This window comes from Monodon monoceros, unplaced genomic scaffold, assembly GCF_005190385.1.
Source record: "Monodon monoceros isolate NGI ecotype Baffin Bay Population unplaced genomic scaffold, NGI_Narwhal_1 Super_Scaffold_11, whole genome shotgun sequence".
Lineage (NCBI taxonomy): Eukaryota > Metazoa > Chordata > Mammalia > Artiodactyla > Monodontidae > Monodon > Monodon monoceros.
Genome location: NW_021703767.1, coordinates 22,717,178 through 22,738,947, shown reverse-complemented (window position 1 = coordinate 22,738,947; position 21,770 = coordinate 22,717,178). Strand labels below are relative to the sequence as shown.

At 30.9% G+C, this 21,770-nt stretch overlaps 1 protein-coding gene across 2 annotated transcripts in view; it reads left to right on the top strand.

Moving 5' to 3' along the window:
- Positions 1 to 21,441, top strand: part of NCAM2 (neural cell adhesion molecule 2) — a 491,601-nt gene extending 470,160 nt beyond the window's left edge. The window contains exons 16-18 of one of the 2 annotated variants that reach the window (XM_029214785.1): positions 10,477 to 10,681; positions 18,350 to 18,469; positions 20,491 to 21,441. In XM_029214785.1, coding sequence (XP_029070618.1) covers positions 10,477 to 10,681; positions 18,350 to 18,469; positions 20,491 to 20,602 — 437 coding nt within the window. In that variant the 3' untranslated portion in view covers positions 20,603 to 21,441. The remainder of the gene's footprint in view (positions 1 to 10,476; positions 10,682 to 18,349; positions 18,470 to 20,490) is intronic. The other variant, XM_029214787.1, reaches the window with a different exon arrangement.
- Positions 21,442 to 21,770: the final 329 nt, after the last annotated feature.

The window sequence follows — 21,770 nt, the reverse complement described above, 5'->3', positions numbered from 1 at the left end:
CCTCTACCAGCCCCCTCCTAACCATTGAAACAGGCTCTATTTCCCTATGTATCTCTAGCAACTCCCTACCGTCTTTTAGAAAAAGATCACAGTTAGGTTTTTTTTTTAAGTGGTGTTTATTTATTTTGTTTTTGTTGATTTATTTATTTGTTTATTCAATTGCAGAGTCCATTCTTTTTAACCTAACAATTTATCACTTAATCAACATCCTCCACCAGTTACCCCCAATATCATCTCTAATATCCATAAATATCTGTTAATTTCAAAATATACTGTATTATCTCATACATCTCCATCTTTGCTCACATCATGTTCTGGCTGAAAGGGACTCATCATCAGACAGAAAGCTTCTTATTCTTCAACATCATCTTAGAATTTATCTTCTCTATCATGCCTTCCTTGACCACTAACTATCAACTTATATGCTTCTTCCACCTATTTGCTCAGGTCACATTATTTTTCACCACTAGGAAAGCATTCGACTGTACATGTCTTACTCACCCTTCTCAATACATTAAGAACTCCCAGAGAAGAGAGTCCTTTTCCTTCTTCTTATTTTATTCTCACAACTGCTTGACAAAGTTGTTTAATTACATTGTGATAAATTGAAGGGTGATTATATGTCTTTGACCAATTTATCCCTGGGCAAAAAGATCACTTTTGTAATATAAAGGACTAGATGATATTTTGAAAAGATATTTAACTTATAATTCCACCTTTGTAAACAAACATCTATAGAAAAAGACACTTTTAGAAAAAAAGTATACGGTTTTACAGTTATTAATGTCAGTTATATTATAAACATGTTTATGATTCCCTTTCCATTACTAAACCAATTTTCCTCACTTAGCTACTTTTTCTTCCTCCAAATCAGATATTTAGTTTTAAAAAAAGTCTGGTTTATCAGTGCTACCTCCTGACCCCATTTCTTCCAAAGAATACCTCTTAGTAGGGAGAAGTGACTTGAAAGGAAATTTTGGATTCACATTGGTTTTATATTAAAAAATTAGTTATACATGTAAAATCATTTTGACAAAAAGATCAAAATGACTAGAGAATAGAGACACAGTAGTAAGGAATAGGTGAAGTAAAATGCAATCTTCACTCCATCCCCAAATAATAGGGTTGTATGAAAAGAAATTTGGAAGTAAGCAATAAACTGTCTACATCAATATTGTTTAACTGAGTACACACAGAAAAGACATGACCACCCTTTGAAGATGTACCAAAAATAGCCTGAAGATTTTAAACATATCTAAACAATAGCACAAGGTTTATTGATATATTTGAGTAATGTTGAAAAGTTATTGGTGAATTTTACTTATATCTTTTGAAATCTAAAAATTTTAAATTCCTAAGTGAATGTGTGGATACTACAAAGAGTTTTATCAAAGAACCAGAAAGCTAGAAAATCACAATGAACTTCCACATAAGTATTAATCTCCAGCATGGCTTTTATAATTTGTTTCGAGATATAGAAAGAGCTCCAATGAACGCAATACACGTTCATTTAAAACACAGCTAATTACCTCTGTGTGATACTAAAAACTAAAAATCCCTCAGACAGGTCACAAAGCACTTATAAATTGGTGTAATTACATATAAGTATGTACTTTTCTCAAGGTTCTAACAGTTTTGGTTTTTAATATATTTTTTAAGATTTTTCATTTTAGGGCTTCCCTGGTGGCACAGTGGTTAAGAATCCACCTGCCAATGTAGAAGACACAGGTTCGAGCCTGTGTCTGGGAAGATCCCACATGCCGCGGAGCAACTAAGCCCGTGAGCCACAACTACTGAAGCCCGCACGCCTAGAGTCCGTGCTCCACAACAAGAGAAGCCACCGCAATGAGAAGCCCGCTCGCAGCAATGAAGACACAACACAGCCAATAAAGAAATAAATAAAAATAAAATAAAATATTTTTTCATTTTAAAATTCCAATATTCTTTTCCCAAAATGCAATCCTTTATAAAAGATGCTGCAGTTTTCTCTTCACTGATGACAATACTCTTCACAGCCATCACAGATTTACTCACATTATGTACTTTTTTCTTTAAATTGTTCACTGAAAAACATGTGAGATTACACATTGTACCCACAGTTTTCATACAGCTAGTTCAGTAAGCAATTAAATATCTGAATAAAATGAACATAAATGCACTTAAAAATTTGCTAATAAGTGCATTTTGTCAGAAAGCTGAATGATGTATATGCTTTATCTCATAAATACTATGAATTGTCCAAAAGGAAACCGATATTTCAGAGTAAAAGATTTGAACACAAAGAAAGTACAGTCTTAATTTAGGAAGAAGACTTTGATCCACTCTGTAATAATCTTTTGAGAGTTTTAATCTTAATTTTTACTAAAATGAAGATGAATGTGCCTAAAATATTGTGCAAAATAGCCACCACAATAAAAAAAACAATAAAGATAACCAAAAAACTAAAAATTAATGGTGAGCTAAAGAGGACAAAATGAATTACAGAAGAAAAGAATACCAAAATATATGTATAGATATTCTTTTCCCCGAACTGAGCAAAAGTCAATGTCACCTGTCAGAGATAATAAGAGCATTACGAATAATTATCTTTCTGTCATTCATTTTAACATCAGTCTTTCAAAGTTTAAAAAAAAAATTTTAATTTGACATGTAGAAGTAAGGGAGGGACCAAAAAATAAGTTACAATATGAATAATTAATAAATTAAAAAAGAATGGGGCTTCCCTGGTGGCGCAGTGGTTGAGAGTCCGCCTGCCGATGCAGGGGACACGGATTTGTGCCCCGGTCCGCGAAGATCCCACATTCCACGGAGCAGCTGGGCCCGTGAGCCATGGCTGCTGGGCCTGCGCGTCCGGAGCCTGTGCTCTGCAACGGGAGAGGCCACAACAGTGAGAGGCCCGCGTACAGCAAAAAAAAAAAAAAAAAAAAAGAATGATATTAAACTAAAGTCTTCTTGAGTTCTGGTCACAGTGGAATGCACATCTAAAACTAGAAGAATGAAAATATACTTAAACCTTAGGCCTTAATGAAGTGTGTTTATCAAAAACAAGAAAAAACACTTGTAAAATATAAACATGTATTTACAGTTATTTTATGCATCCTAGTTCATGTATGCTAGCAATATTCAAATATTTATACTTGCTAAAATCTAAGAAGGTTTTGGGTAAAAGAAGTTCTAATTTTTTAAAAGAAGATACTATAAACAAATGATGAGTAATGAGAGGTAGCTATAAACAAAGTGAGCATAAAGTAATATATGTACAGTGTCTTGGAATTCCCAAAGTACCCTTCATATATGATTCTCAAAGAATATTTTAGCTAGGATACATGGGAATTGTTATCCACATTTCATCAGTAATGAAATGGAATAAAATTATAATTATGATTTCGATATAACCGATTGTAGTGTGTAGGCCACAAAATGAGTGAGCAATACCATGGTAGAGATAAAAAATATTAGAATTTCAATCAATATTTATTTTATATCATTTTAATTTATTTTTTTATGTTTTGTAATTGTACATTGCATCTTTTTCAAAGGATTGATACATTGTAAAATACTTTTAAAAGAAAAACATATATCATAGGAGGAGAGACTCAATTTTTCTCTGGATATATGTGGGGAAGCAATAAAAAAAGGGAGCTCGGATTGGAGGAAGAATATAAACTCCAATCATAGTTGCTCTTGAGTTTGTTGTTTGAATTTTTTAAACATTTTGGATTAATGGAAAATGATATAATCATCCTTGCTGATACAGTTTGCCATGATTTTCTCCTTCTTTCCATTTAATACAATTAAAGGGGCATTGACCAGACATTGGAAACCTCAGAAGTTCAAACATTTGTTTCAAACAAACATGTTAAATATGAATGAAAATTGAATGGATCCTAGCACAAAGATCAGCTCGGTGATTTGTGACCACCTAGAGGGATGGGATAGGGAGGGTGGGAGGGAGACACAAGAGGGAGGGGATATGGGGATATAAGTATACGTATAGCTGATTCACTTTTTTATACGGCAGAAACTAACACAACAATGTAAAGCAATTATACTCTAATAAAGATGTTAAAAAAATGGAATGGATCCATCAATTCAGGGATTAACAGCAGTCACTATAAATGCTGGAGACCCATGGTCATGACATAGAAGAAAAATGTGGTACGTGGAGAAATGGAAAGAGTGGGACATTGTGCTCAGTTTGTTATAACAGCAGTTTTCAACATTTCCCTCTTTAATAGTGAATTTTATAACATGCTTGAATCAAAGTTTTCTTTGTTTTTTCTACTTGTGATTACACCTGCAGAAGTGATTTGAAAGTCATGTTGTTTCAAATATATAAAAGTAGATACTTGGAATCATTTTTCTAAAATCCTAAAATACATAAATATGACACTTCTATGAATATAGCTGATTCCTCATTTAGTATAACTGAGAGAAGTCTATCAATCCTAAAGGCAAATCATACCTAATTTAGGTAATGTTTAGCAGGCCAGGTATCCCCCGTAGGAAATAGAAAGTCTTATAAATGTGACTTTTCTCTACACAGCTCCTCAGGGTTGGAAAATAGTATTTTCTTTCTTGACAAGTGGATTATGTCAAGGATTGTAAAGCCTGCAGCTTCATCTATGCTGGGGGAATATTGTGATTATACTTCATTTTCACTATCCCCACTGTTTTTAAAGCTGTAAAGTTTATCAAAATTTTAAAGCTTTAAAAAAAATTTTTTTTTCTGTTGACATATTCTAGACCCTAGTCTCATTTCTACACTTTGGCTCTTTTTATTATATTTTCCTATTCTTTGTTGATTTAGGTGTTCCTAGGAAAAATATCACAGAACATTAACTTATCAATTTAAGATAATTTGCAAGTATGTAAGTGGCAAGTGATTTTGGAAAACAGCTGTCTAACATAACACAACAAGAAACTGTGAAATCTTTAGTTGGTTTTTAAATTAGTGCAATGCATTTTCTTTTAAAAGTATGTATTACTCTAGAGCATACCTTTTATAGTGCATGGAGATTACCATAATTTTAGAAGCTCTTACTATTAAATCTAGGCCCTTCTTAATCTAAAAATCTTACCCTTTTATTCCTTTGTTGTGTTTTGGGGAATCCAATGAATGAAATTAAATTTGGGGAATTTATGCTTCATACGTAAAATGGGACTTAAATAGCTGTATGATAAGCCCAAAGATGTATGTTAATTTTTAACTTATTTTAGTACGTATCAGGAAACCCCTCTAATACTGCACTAATTTTGTAGCACTCAGTAAATGTTTGTGAAGCCTAAGTGAATAAATAGTCCTTTAAAAAAAATAATGAAACTGTGTAGACACAAAAGTCTCTAGATAACCCAGATGTTTGATTTTAAAGTAGTTGAATGGCTGACCATCACTGCTTAGATGGAGCTCAAATGCAGGAAGCCATCTGCTTCATCTTTCCACATAGGATGAACCATACGTGTGTATAGATTTATACCTAGATTTTCCAGAAATCATTTGATATTTGAAAATATGTTACACTAGGCAGAATGAAGGAAGAATGTATAAACAGGAGACAAATAGACCTACCTCTATTGTGGAAGGGTATAGTATCTAGTTAATGTCATGATGAACACCAAAAAGGGCTTTTCTTTTTATCTTTAATACACTTAAACTCACTGTATTTAGCAATATCGCTTATGAAAATAACTACCACTATTTTGGAAGCAACAAACAAATCTCCATTTTAGGACACTTTAAATTAAGAAAAAGGTTTTTTCTCCATCTCTTTATCACAACTTTCCACATCTAAAAGTAATTCTCAAACTATAGAAAAAGAGTTAACTAAAAAACTGAACTACTTATGGAGTCAGAAAGCAATGCTACTTTTTAAATTGTAGTGGTTTTTGAAAAACTAATATAAGCATAGTATATTTAATGGGAAATTAATGTAGTGTTTTAGCAATGAGTTAATTTCTACAACAGAAACATGAAAACACGTGCATACGACAGATTTGAAATGAAGTTTTTTTTCTTATTTTCTTGCTTTGATTTTATATTTTGATGACTGTTAAATTGCAAGTACATAAAGCTCTGGGGATACATACTGGTTTAGTTAGCCAATTTTTAAATTTCACGGTGTGGGAGGTACAGCTTGGAGGGAGATTGTAAAAACACATTTAGACTGATTCTCATATTTGCTTTCAATAATAACATCTGTACCTAAAAATAGATGTTTAAATTTTTGATTCCTAAATTATTTATCCTTATTCAATTCTAATATGAAATCCCTTTTCAAAAGAGCAATGCAAAAGATCACTAAAATAGAAGCTGAAAATAAGAATTCAAGAAAAATACATAAAAGCAAGAAATAATTAGTTGCATAATTATACCTCATTTAAATAGTTGTTTTTCCACTAGTTGTATGGGAAAAAATGGATATTGACATTTTTATGCAAGCAAATTATACATTTTAATTTAGTCACTTAATTTTATTTCTATCTTTTGATTATTTGAAGCTGAGTATCCAGTACAAAATGTTGACTTGAACACAGGTATAAAACCGGGGAATTCCCTGGTGGTCTAGTGGTTAGGACTTGGTGCTTTCACTCCTGTGGTCCAGGTTCAACTCCTGGTTAGGGAACTAAGATCCCAGAAGCCATGTTGTGAGGCCAATATATTTATATAGAACCGGAAGCTAAATAGTCTTCATTTGTACAGATCTAATATTAAGGGTATTAAGGGTTATCTTGTGACTTAGGTCACTGTACTCTCTGGATATCATTTTTCTTATCTAGAAGATAGACCTAAAAATATTTTTGTTTAGGTAATGGAGTTTAATAAAAATTATATCATAAAACACACGTGTAAGTATTCTGGGAAACTGAAAAGATTAATTTAAAATCCTTTAAAAATAAATAAATTAAATAAATAAAATCCTTTAAATGATTGCTATGCTCAGTTCCAATTTGTTAAGTTATTAAAACCATAATTTAAAGAAAGATTTTTTGTATGTTATTGAGGAAATAAATTATTGTTAGTCCCCAAATCCTAGTGATGTAATGTTACACATGATTATGACTTTGTGAAAAGTCCAAAGACAAATAAGTGAACTTTCACAATAGATTAAATTGGTGTCAAAAGAAAAAAAGAACAGAAAATTTAGCTTTTATATTATAGCCTACTTTCATGGGATATGAGAATGTGTGAGCATTTAAATACATTCTTAAGCTGAAATATTTTCCTTTAAATCTTTCAAAAGAAAACATAATTAAATATTTATAACATAAATCTATTTGACGTCCATGCCTATTCTATGCAATGACAAAAATATGTTTGGTTTTTCAGAAAAAATAACTTCTAGTAATCTTCCAAGATTGTAATCTTGTTAAGATTGTTAAGAAGGTATAATATTGTTTCTCTAGAAAAAAGTAATAGCTATTTTAGCGTCAATATTCCCTTACTATAAGGTGCTTTACAAATATAATGTTTCTAAGAGCTTTTTCTAACTTGGGAATGGAGAAGATCAATATACTTGTTTAATGCTAAAAAAGTCACAAATAAAATATTTATCATTTAAAAGCTAACTAGCTAAAACTAAGTCATTTTTTAAAAAAATTATCTTTTTCTCAGGAGAATAATCAGTGCTTAACAAGAGATTCTGAAAGTTGCTGATGAAGAAATATATTTACTGGACTAATTTAACTTTAAATGGTCTATTTTTTTCACCAAAATCTCATTTCACTAGAATTTTGTAATAATAATAATAATAATAATAATAATAATATAGTAATAATAATAATACTCTTTAAATTTTTACTTAGTGTTGGGCAAAAGTGTTTGAGGTGTTATTATTATATTCACAAAAATCTTTCCAACAACCTCATGACTTAGTTTGTGGTGCTTGTTTTCCTAAATGTCCCCATTTCAATAAAGAGGCATCTCAGCCTTAGAGAAAAGTTAAATGACTCAACCAAGGACATATAGGAGTAAGTGATGGAACCAGGATTTTCTGACACCAGATCCAGTGCATTTAAATACAAAGCAAGAGTCTTCACATTTTAAAAGGGTAAATGAGGATTTATATATTGGGCCAGATATATCATAACTGAGTTGTGGGATTTATTGTCTAGAACTATGTCTGCATGTGAGAGGAACCTAAATGAAGTAAGAAAGAAGTGATTAACGTTCAAATGTCGTTTGAGTCAATATATCCAGATGGACTAAAGCTCAAATGGAGATGTATTTTTCTACTATTCTTGTCTGAGCTTTGGTTGTTGAATCATGTGAAGTACATCCAAAATAATTACTTATGAACACTGTAAAACATATTTTTGCTTTACATATAAACAAAGATATCTCATAGCTGAGTTGTCTTCATTATATTGTAATAGTATATTCAAATGAGAATCATTTATATTTGAAAAAGGATAATGGAAGAAAATGCATAAAATGATTTCTTAAATCACTAAAAGAAATCCTGGTGTGCTTGATATATTATTTTTATAGCATGAGGCACTAGATTTTTTAAAATTATGTATATAGATACATCTTTGAAAATTATTAAATAATATTTAGAATCTCATTGTCCATTTGTATATTGGAACTTTGTATAAAAAAAGATACTAAATTTCCATGGCTGAAAAATATTTTTGTTTCTCTAGTTTTTCCTTAATATGGGTTCATGTGATAACAGTTGTGTGGAAGCTAACAATTTCTCTGGATATGAGCTAGGCAATTTTTCTACACTGAAAGCATCTAAATAGCATGTTAAACTTTGATAGGGGAAGGAGATTCTGAAAATGGCATGAAAATTTTTTTTCCTCCACCACTGTCATGTGTTTATCACCTGTTTCTCATTATCAGAAATAAAATAATTATAATCAAAATCACGCTTTTCTTGGGCATGTGAGTTCCAAGTTTTTTGATTCAGTGCTTAAAGAGTTCTTATGTGCAACATCATGGGGACACTGTAGAATATGTGTGTTCTAGCACACGTGAAGAACAAAGCTGCTTGTGTAAGTGCCAGGCACCATGTAACAAATAGAATGATTTTTATTAATCTACCTGCAAGCTCTGAGAGTGTTAAGAAATATAAATAACATGCGTTTCCTGGAAAAAATAAAATAAGTTTAGACATTAGACTCAGAAAAATAAACTAGGATTCAGACAGGTGTGACCTATTCAAGACTGGCCTGTTAGTGGAAGATTCAACATAAGGACAGTTATATCAGTTCCTTTGGATCACAATTTCTTCAGTCATGATTAAAATATATTGGACCTAACTTTAAAAATATAACTTACAAAATCTTTGTTTTACATATGCATGTTTTTCAGAAGTGGTTTTCTCAAAACTCAAATTTGCATCTCTCCCTGTATCTGTCACTTGCATTGCACACCACTCACAGACTGAACATGTGATTATGATGCTGAGTGAAAATTATATTTTATGATTAAAAATGATAATTATAATTTTATAATGTTACATAAGCAAATTTTAACATGATCATGTTGATCATTTTGAACAATTCTATAAAATTGTCATATAATTCTCTTTTTTCCCTCTAGATAACACAGTATCACCAGTCACCAGTTTAATCCTGTGTCTTTCCATTGTGCTCACTTTCCTATCTACATTGTTATAGCTGTGTAATCTACCCTCATATTCGACTACAGGCATATAAAGTTTGATTCATTTTTGCTGTACTAGCCACTCTTGCCATTTTTACTCTGTCAGTCAGCCTATTCCACCCTATTCTCCATCACCTGTTTCATGAATTCCATGGCTCTTGTAATTTCCTGCAACCATATGTCACAGAAAAGTGGCTCCCATCTTCCCCTACCTTTTCACGATATGACTTCAGAAAGGTCATAATTACCACAACTCTGTAAAAGTTTGCTTCTAGTCTAATATAATTTGTTAAAATATTAACTGGAAAAATACAAGTAAACCATTTATTCTGAAATGATGATTTTTAAAATATTTCTAGCCAGATATTTTAAAGAGCATTCTCTGTCAAAGCAAAGTGCTCCAGCATCATTTGCAAGCCCAAATCTTAAAACTAAAATGATTCCATATAGAGCATTTATTTAACACTTCTCTTACAGGAGTTTTAACTATATTTTTTCTTTTAACAAAGTGATGATCTATTAATGGCTCTGACTTTCTGGTAGAGTATAGTTAGGGTTATGATAAAATATTCATTATCTTCCCCAAAGGTAATCAAGAAGTATATTGGAAAGAAGAGTTACTTAGGGTGTTTTTTCTAAAGAAAGTTTGTAAGAAATATTTCAAATCCTTAACATGTCAGTTGCTTAAAACATTGAAAACCAGAAAATAACTCCCAGAAATCATGAAATTGAAGTATGCTAATGAAGATATTTTTTCCTGTCTCTTGAGTTGAATATTTCTTGGATAAGATGATTTCTTTTTTTAAATAACTGTATAATATTTTCTAATTTGGGGTTTAATAAAATTATTTTCTTTTATTTTTAAGACACACTTTTTAATGGTCTTGGGCTTGGAGCGGTCATTGGTCTGGGAGTCGCTGCACTCTTGTTAATTCTGGTGGTAACAGACGTCAGCTGCTTCTTTATTCGACAATGTGGGTTATTGATGTGCATCACCAGGAGAATGTGTGGGAAGAAAAGTGGCTCCAGTGGTAAAAGTAAAGAACTTGAAGAAGGAAAAGCTGCATATCTGTGAGTATCAGACATCTGCATCAAAGTAATGTTAGACTCTTTGTATATCACTACAAAGAGCTCAAAATTTATGTTTTCTTCATGCAAAACTTAGAGTGAAATGCAAAAAGCTTTCCATATTAGCATCATCTTCAAAAGTTCTCTCATGTTCCTATGCAGACAACCCACACTACTCCAGGCAACTCCCCCTGCCCCAGGCAACTAATAATCCGATTTCTTTTATCATAGATAATTTTTAGCTCTTATAAAGCTTGATATAGTTTCCTACAATGTGTACTTTTTTGTGTCTGCCTTCTTTCACTCAGCATAATGTTTTAGAATTCATTCATGATATTCTATGTGTCAGCAATTCATTTCATTTTATTGTTGAGTCATTTCTATTCATTTTTGATACATACATTTAGGCATGTACAGTCTCATACATTATTTTCTAGGCTTAGGGATATAGGAGAATCCATTTTGCATGGCCACATTGTTTTGTTTTGTTTTTATATTGTTTTTTGTTTTGTTTTGTTTCTCCAAAGCCCATTTCAATCTTTCTAGGCAATTTGTCTATGACCATTTTTCATGGATATTCTGTAAGGAATATTTTCACTTCATGGGATAATAACTTAAAGAGTATACATTTTCAATTTAAAAATTACATTAAATATTACAATCAAAATGTCACCTGCTTACTTGTTGGACACAGCACATAGCAAAAACAAACAGAAATTAGGCTCTACTTCATACTTGAAAGAGATATTAATGTATGACATAGTGAATATAGTGGAAACAATTCACTATTCAATATCTCTTGCTTTCCTCATAGAAACATATTGTACTTCCTAATAACTTGCTATATTTTTAAATTGTCTTGTTAACTAAATAAACATATCACCAAATTTAGTTTTAGTTACTTTTTCACATATCAAGAAAACAATGTACTATATAACATAATTATACATATATACATATGATATATATATGCACACATTGACTCAAAACTGAATTTTATATATCTTCATTGTTGCTTTGCTATTAACTAAATGGAATAAATACTAGGTAACCAGCACTTCTATACAATGATAAAGTGGTGAATAAAACAAACAAGAATTTTGTTCACATGGAATTCTTGTTTCAATGTAAGAAGACAGATAATCAACACTAAAATTGAAAATGTCTGGTAGTGATAAGCACTAAGAAAAATGAAAAACAGAATGACAATTGTTACTAGAGGTTGGGTCATTAAAGACTTCTCCAGGGAGATGAAACTTAGGCAGAAGAGTGAGTGATAAAGAGCCAGAAATATAATGATCAAGGAGAGGAACGTTCTAAGCAATGTAACAATAAATACAAAAGCCATTAAGTCAGGAATGAGCTTGTTACTTAAAGGCAAAATGGATCTGAGTAGAATGAGGCAGGGAAAGAGAGTGGTACCAATCAGGTGGGAGAATTATCTGAGTACAAAAGTATTAAATCTTCTTGGTCAAAGTAAGGAAATATTTTTAAAATAGAAAGCAACTAAAAGTTTTTTTAACGGTTTATTTAGCTACTTGTGAAGAAGGATAACTGGAGGGTTGGTAGGTGAAAAGGAAAGATTTGGAATGAGGGAGACTGGGTAGGAAAATCTTGAAATATTCCAGGTAGAAAATGATGGTCTTCTGTACCAAGCCTGTAGTACTATAGGCATATAAAAGTGTATAGCACCCAAATATAGATGAGGTAGAGTCAAGTACTGCTGACTGATTCAACTTTGGGATGAAAGAAAGAGAGAAATCAAAAAGGACCTTCACTTTTTTGTCTTAATTAATTACAGGGATGTTGATGACCATGTGCAAAATAATGAGGTACATCTAAGTTCTGCTGTTTGTTTTTATTTGACTTTATTAATTGGTAATTTATCCACCAACACTTTTGTTTGTAATTCCTGCCAAGTTTAATTAACCTTAAAGACTTGGAAAGATGAAAACACATGGTTCATTCCATGCTTGTTGTCCATCATAGGTTTTTAAATCACAATTTCCTCTGCCTTAGGAAAACAGTTTTCAACTCTGTTTCAAAAATTCATTATTCAAATTGGAAAAAATAAAATAAAACCTCAATGAAAAATAGGGCATAATTGATTTGATTAATTGGATATATACTAGCTTCTAAATATGACCCCAAGCATTCTAAGACTAGTCCTTTCATGTTATCACAAGTTATAAGACTATGTAGATTTCTTACAAAACACATTAACTAAACACTTAGAGCATTCTTATTTAAAGAACGTTATATTGCAGAAAAAAAGAGAAATTAAAGTCAATGGCATACAGGATGGCATTGTGTAAAGTCCTAGAATATTCCATTATTTGGCTTTCAATGTAAATTAGCATTTATCTTGAATTCTCATAGTTTATGTTATAAAATGGTTAAAGATTACTATTTTACCAAACTTTATGTATACTCTTATTTACCCAAGCATTAATTTGCAATAGCAAATATTTATTGAACACCTAGATAACCAGGCACTATCTAAGCTCCAGAAATACAACTGTGAGGAAGCAAACTAGTCCTTGCCATCAACTAGTTACTGTGATGGGAAACACATTTCGATTAAAAAACAATCAAATAGATAAATAAGAAATTTCTGTTGTAAATACTACTTTTCAAAAAAGAATGAATTTACTTAATCAGACTTAGCTGAGCAAGTTGTGAAATAACTAAAATATAAAAAATAATAGGAAGTAACTAGTCAAGTGTGTGTGTGTGTGTGTGTGTGTGTGTGTGTGTGTGTCTGTAAATGGCTTTTTAGCATGCAGAAAGAGGGATACATAGCTCTGGCCCCCTTTACTGCCACATGGGAGAAGGGAATTACCCAAATCAAGTCCACTCTAACCATCCTGTTCCACTTAAAGGGGAAAAAAATGAGAAAAAATTATGAAGTTCACAGTCCGGGGGCACAGACTCACTAAAAGACAGAGACTGAATCATGGGACTATGGAATGTATCCAGTTTACACCATAATTTACCACCTCATTACTAAAGACCTATATTTAACAGTTCCTTCTAGCCAGTACATCATGTCCCACTATCAAGAAAAAACTTACAAGGCATACTGAAGGCAAAAATCAGTTTGAAGAGACAGAGCAATCATCAGAACCAGATTCGATAAGGCAGGGATGTTGAAATCATCAGACCAATATATATATATTTTTTTATGGTAAGAACTCTGATGGATAAAGTAAACAGCATGGAATAAGGGATGGGAAATGTAAGCAGAGGTGAAAATTCTAAGAAAGAATCTGAAATAAATGCTAGAGCTCAAAAACACCATAACAGAAACGAAAAATCCCTTTGATCAGCTTATTAGCAAGACTAGACATGGCTGTGGAAAGAATCTTGAGAAGATCTTAACAGAAAAGTCAAAACTAAAAAGCAAACAAAAAAAAGACTGAAAAAAAAAAGAAAACAGAATACCTAATTCTGTAGGACAACTACAAAAGGCTAAACATATGCAAAATAGGAATACCAGAAGAAGAAAGAAAGAAAGAAAGGAACAGGAGAAATATTTGAAACAATAATAACTGAGAACATCCCCAAATTAATATCAGACATGAAACCACAGATCCAGGAAGTTCAGAAGATACCAAGAAGGATAAAAATCAAAATTAAGCAAAAAAACTACACCTAAGCATATAATTTTCAAACTACAGAAATTCAAAAATAAAGAAAAAATCATGAAAAAAGCTAGAGAAGCAAAGGTAAGAATTTCATCTGACTTCACACACCACACAAACATACACCTCCCCTCACACATACACACACTGATTTTTATATGTACATATGTATATATGTATGTGTGTGTGTGTGCAATTTTTCTCACATAACAATGCAGCTTCAAAATGTCCCATTTCAGTACATGAATTTCTGACTCTTTTTAAAAATAAATAAGCAGTATTCCGTAATATTATATATCATAGTGTATTTTTCCACTTCTCTATTATTAAAGTTTAGATAAGACTTTCAATATCTTTATAATATTAAAGTATATTATGCTGTTTTGAACTTCATTTTTACATCAATCCTGTTGTAAATGTACGAATATGTATTTCCCAATTCTCATCCCAAATAATCAGAGAACATATATTTCCTACAGTGCTTCTCAAACACTGACTATTATCAGTTTATTTTTCAATACAATAAGTGAAAAATATCATTTAAAATTTGCATTTTTCTAATCAGGGTTGAGTCTGAGCTTATTTGTTTTATGATTTTCTTTTGGTCACTTTATTCTTCTTGGAATTTCCTGTGCATATTTTTTACACATTTTCATAGAGTCGTTTGACTTTTCTTTCACTTGTTGATTATATAATGTGACCCTTAATCATTTGATGTTGCATTTGTTGCAAATATTTTCCCCAATCTATCCCAAAGTTTGGATTATGCTAGTGATGCCATTATTTATATGAACTTTACATTTTCATTTAAGAATTGATCAACTGTATAAAATATTCTTTCTCAGTTTGCATCAAGATATTTTCACTTTGCTCTTATTTAATTTGTTCAAGTTGCAAGTTTTAGTAGTATATTTCCTAACATAAATCCTCCTTGCCCTCCTAGGATGGTGATGACAGTTAACAATGATTGAGTACTGCATGTATGTAAGGCACTATTCTAAGGACACAGCAGAAATTAGTTTGGTATCTTTAGCTTCTCTGTTTTACTAACCAAGCCAGAAATGTTTATGCAGGGAGTTGGGAGAACCAGCCAGGTTGGTCCTAGGACACATCCTCTCAACTGCTCTGCTACACTTGTCATCATTTTCTGCTTAATAATCAGTTCTAGAAATCTGGCCAGAATTTCTATGTTTACCAGTTTATAAATTGTAAAATTTTCTATAAATTTTAGCATATATTTTATGCCAATTTAAACAAAATATTGCTTTGTCACTCTTTATAATTCCATATTGGTAATTATTCTGATATCACTAGAAGAATGATTAAGTGTAATTTATACAGAATAGGAATTAGACTCATGTAGGTTATATGTGTGCTTCAGATAGTATTTATTGTAATAGGAAAAGTTGGAAACAACCTAAATGTTTGTCAGTTAAAGACTTCAAATACGTCGTGGTGAATATATACAATGGGAAAATATGCACCATGAAAAAGATTGAGGCAGCTCTAAATGCTCTTTTATGGCTTCCAGCTAATACCTAGTGTAAACTGAAAAGGCAAAATTACACACAGTTAGTATGCTATCCTTTGTTTAAAAATAATTCACTTTCACACATACATGCTGGCATATGCCTACAGTATCTCTTGGAAACAAGGCAAAAAATTTGCAACAGTAATTGTCTCTCTGATAGATAACTAAATATCCTACAGATAGTGGAAGGGAGAGTCACTTTTCCCTCTCTACCCTTTTGTATTATTCTGTACTGTATGCTAACAAGCTAAAAATCAAAAAAGATCATTAAAACCAAAAATAAAGATTTTAGGACAACTCACAATTTTCTCATGTTACTCCTTCATTTATTCTTGATAATGTTTATTTTATCCTTTCTAGTTTAAAGTTCTTTGCTTATCCGTTTATTTTTGGTAAGAAAGTATACAATTAAAATCCAAATTCACTATCTTTTCTATCTTTGCATTCTGTTTCATTTCATCACAGATCTGTACCTGTTATTAAAATAATTAAAAATATAATCTGGTTTTTGAATCACTTTTCTGCTCATCTTGATGATGTTTTGAATCACCAATAGCCATGCTTTTCAAACAGTATCATCCACTATGTCATCAAGAGCATTGGTATCATGAAGAATGTTTTAAAAGAATCAATTGAAGAATAACAACAGCAAACAACCAAGAAAAAACAAAAAACAAAAAACTAAAATCTAATGGTGAATTGCTTCTTCATCATCTCTACTATTATATAGATCTTGCTTCCTTGGAGCCCCAAAACAGAGGATGTTGTTAAATATGTTTGAACCACCAACTCCAACAGACATTTGAATTTTAAAGGTGTAAAAAGAGTTCTTCACTGTTGACTTCTAGATTTTCTTCAAAATTTTATGTGTTTATGTGAGGTACCTACATACTCATACAAAAGCAACAACCTGCCACCTGATCAAAGTGTTTTATTAGCCTTAATATTTTTCTTTTCAGGTCTCAGCATTTGTGAGGTCTGTTAAATATTTGAGCCATTGTTGGGTTTTTTTTGTTTGCATTATTTTAAATGTAATCCTAGTTTACTTGACTTTAAAGAACTAATTCCATCATCATATGATGATGAAACCACTACAGTATCAAATAGTATACGCTCACTGCCCTAATATGACCAGCGCTTCACCATTATGTCCTGCTCTCACTCCCTCATCCTGAACCCCTGACAACCACTGATCTTTCTACTGTCTCTATAGTTTTGTTTTGTTTTTTTCCAGAATGTCATTTAGTTGGAATTACACAGTATGTAACCTTTTCAGACTGGCTTATTTATCTTAGCAATATGCATTTAAAGTTCTTCTATGTCTTTCTTTGGCTTAATAGTTCACTTCTCTTTATTGCTGCGTAATATTCAACTGTATGGATGTACCACAGTTTGTTTATCCATTTACCTGTTGAAAGACATCTCAGTTTGTTCCAACTTTTAGCAATTATGAATAGAACTTCTGTACAGATTCATGCACAGATTTTTTTGTGGATATAAGTTTTCAGCTCATTTGGGTAAATACATAGGGCACAACCGTGGGATTGTATGGTAAGACTATATTCCTGGGTAGTTGAAAACACCCATTCCTTCTTAATTTTTTTTCGTGTGCCATATTTGAAATCTGTATGATGAGTACATCATTCTCAACCCTTATATCTCAGTTCATTCTTTATCATCAGCAAATGCCTTCCTTGTTTTTCTTTCTTTTGTTTATTTTTTTGTGCTACAAAACCTTGTAGTAAAATTTCTACTCAAAATTATAAATTACACTTAATTTTAGATTTTAGACATCTAACAAAATGACATGGATAAGAAATTATAAGTGAAAATAATAATGCATATATGTTACAATATTATTCTTTTTAAAATATTTTCTTAAAAACCTAAATATATTAAATATGTCAATGGTTACATTATAGTTAAAATCATATAAATTCAGAGACATTTGAAACTAAAAGTATCTTATATAAACATATATAAAGTATCTTATATAAATTTTATCTTCCAAATTTTGATATAGAAGCAATGTTATTTTTCAAATAAAACATGTTTTTATTTGATGTTATTTTTAAAATAGCATCATTTTATTTTTAAAATAAAAATATATATTTAAATGTGTATGTGTATGGCTAATTAGGTGGAAGAAGCTACTTCATATCATAACTTTTATTTAATGAAATAATTTTCATTTATTTTCCAAAAGAAACTGCATAAACAAATTGAAAATTTGAACTACTTTTGTGAAATATTTAACAAAATTTTGATGAGGAAAAGAATTCTAGACAAAATGGAATTTCTTCTTTCTATTTTTTCTGAACAATATATGGCTAGATGAATTTAAATGGAAAAAATATTCTTAGTGGTATTCTTATTCTGACCAAGCTGGATCAGAATCCATGGGTAGCGAGATTTTGTGGAGATTTTAACCATGTTCCATAATGCATCTTTTTTTACATTTCATAGGTAAGGTTTTTTTTTTCTTTATTTTTCTAGGAAAGATGGATCAAAAGAACCAATAGTGGAGATGAGAACAGAGGATGAAAGAATTACTAATCATGAAGATGGGAGCCCAGTAAATGAGCCAAATGAAACCACACCACTAACAGAACCTGAGTATGTATCCTGAAATGCTTAATTATTCTTGGATAAGTATTTGTAAAATGATGAACACATTGTCATTATTTGTAGCACATATTGACAAATAACATCATTTTAAAAACAATGTTGTTTCTTCTTCAATGAAAGTACATGTGAATATCTAAAATCCATTTTCTATTGAGATATTTCACATGAAGATTTTGTATCATCAGAGAAAAATCTCCTGTTCACACATATACCCATAAGTTTATGTAAAAATATCAAAATGATGCAAACATGTCAAAAAGTTGGATTTTCCTACACTAATCTTATTGTTTAAGAAAGTGATACTTGCAAACTGTGATTGATTTTTACTGAAATAAAAATGTGTCAGAAAATTAGTTATTGATTTGAATATGAATATGACAGTCTAAAATAGAAATAGTGTGAAATAAACACATCTATACACTTCCCTTTGGAAATCAGAAGTCTTTTCAATGAAGTAAAATATTACACAGCAAAACAATTCCTATCTATTAATTAACACTGACAACGATATAATGGTGTGTATGAAGACTAGTTAAGAAAATGCCCTTACATAGAACGGGCCGTATTTTGAAACCAAACCAAACCAAACCAAACCAAAACAAGATGATTTAATAACTACTCTGGTTCTCAATTAAAGAAAAGAATACTCAACATAAAAATAATAGCATTAACAGTAATCTTTAAAAATACAATTTAACATAAATATAAATAGTGAATAAATATATATGCAAAAATACACCATCCAAGAATTAGTTGAAAGCACTGGTTAATTACAAATTTAATACATAGTTTTGTGAGTAAGAGATATATTAAGCATTATGCTAACCTCCCATTCAAGCTCTAAATTTCTGTATACTTTGCTGCTAGAAATAACCCATTGTTTTTATAATCCTTTATTATCAATGTTTTCAGTATTTGGGAATGGAAGAAAAGAACTCTGAATGCACTACTTACAATAAACATAAAAGAGAGCCTGCCCTAGTAGGTACAAAGTAGATGTTACTTCACTCCAGCAATGATATAACTTACTTTTGATTGGTTAGTTTTCACATAATAAATTTGACTTTCAGAAGACATGGCTTTCTCTTCTCATTCAGAAACATAAAAGAAATTACAAATAAACCCCAGAGGAACTAGCATAGTAGCATTCACTACTCCATAAAATGGTGAGGCTGCAGTCACAGAGGTGAATTAGAATTCTATTTGTAACTTAATTTTTTTGATGTGAAAAAATTATTTTGTCAAAGGAGGAAATACTGCCTTCAAAGCCATATGCACAAGATGTAATAATAAAGCATTGAGTTTAGGCTGGTAGAAAAAACTCGAAATCTTGATTTATTGTCATCATAGTATGATTTGTAAACTATCTTAATATTAAGAAACAAAGGTTGTTATTGCTTCATAGGTTACAATTGGAAACTCTCAACAAATTGCTATAAATATTACAAAAGTATCAAGAAAAAACAATAGTGAAGAGACCAATTAAAGAAACATATATAATAAATATAAAAAAGTGGAAAAGTCCTGAAATATATCTATTTGCATTAAGTTCCAAAGAATATTACTAATTCACCGAGCTTTTGAATTTTATGTAACAGATATGGCAGCATCTGTTGATTGTTTTTACTTAAAAAAACGGAGTACTAGTAAATCAGCTAGTTAACATATAAAATTATTTTGGCTTTTTCATATTCCAAAACACTTCATTATATTTTTAATACATCAGAGGGTTATTAAACCAAAGCCACCCTATAATGAACAATTTGGTGCATCCAAACCTAAAAATATATTGTTTCATTCATTATTATTCATTACATCACATTTTCACAGTAGACAATATTGTATTATTATCTTTTAGATTATATTTCTGTCAATTTCATATTTAACAAATCTTATTTTTTTCATTCTAATAATGGTACTCTATTTTCTTCTACAAAACAATAACTTAAATGTTAAGAGATACCACTTAAAGTGCCTCAGCCAATTGTTTATTTTTTATTCTCTTTCAGAAAATTGCCTTTAAAAGAAGAAAATGGGAAAGAAGTCCTAAATCCAGAAACTATAGAAATTAAGGTTTCTAACGACATCATTCAATCAAAAGAAGACGACATCAAAGCATAACACCAAGATCACAGAGTCTTTAACAACAAATGCTACAAAGAGCATTTAGATTGCAGTGACCCTATGACCAAAACTATTCCACTGACCTTAATTTCTTGGGAAACTTCTAGCTTGGAATAGCTTGTACACATATACATATGATCAAATGCTCCTGCCCATGGTCCATTTCCTTTTGTTGTTGTGTTGTTGCTGTTGTTGTTTCTTTTGTTATGAATTTCAATATAGAGACCTGACCGGCACCAACTCTTTGGTATCAATTTGACTCTATGATTGAAGTACTGCAATTTATTATATGGATAAAGTGCTCTATTTCTTAAGAACTATATTTCATAACACAACCTCTCCACAAGTAGGGGTTTAAGGAAAAACAAAGAAAACAAAATCTTTGTGAGCTAAATATATAAGAAAGCCCTGCATGTTTTTTAATCCAATCTTGGGCAAATAGATTATTAAAGTGGATTTCAGTTTAAGATGAAAATACTTAATAAAGGTTACACTTTTCATCCAGAGAATTTCAGGGAACTTAGGCTTGAAGGAGCCAGTTATCTTTAGCAGATGTTAAATATTGAGAGAAACTTTGGAAAACTCTTTTTAAGTTATAATTACAATGCTACTTCAAAGTTGAATTTTTAATAGGCTGAAGTGCCAGATCAAAATTGTTACCCATTTAAATGAATATTAGTTGTGTGTAAAATTAGATTAGAAAGATTCCATAAATCTCTATCTCTTATATATGCCATATTCACTCACAATGGATCACACACAAAGAAAATGTATTGCAAGTGAAAATAATATTGATTTCTGCCCTCAGCTTCAAATAAATTGAAATGGGAACAATATCAATGTTGTCTTGATATACTTATAAATATGTGATTACCTTTTACTCTTTAAAATAATTTTATCAATAAATGAGTCTTTAATGTTCAAATACTTTGAATCATATCCTCAGATACATTTTTGCCCATTGTTTTAGATAATCTTTGTTTAAAAAATCATTTTCCCAGTGTTATAGGTCAATCCTTATATGTAACTGTCTAATGGGAATTAAAATCCTTAGTGGTTAAATTACGGAGAAATTGACATTTAGACATTGCCATAAAAGTGTCAATGATAAACAATTGAATTGCCACTATCTATTTTTATTCTGGATGTTGTAGCTAGAAGTCAT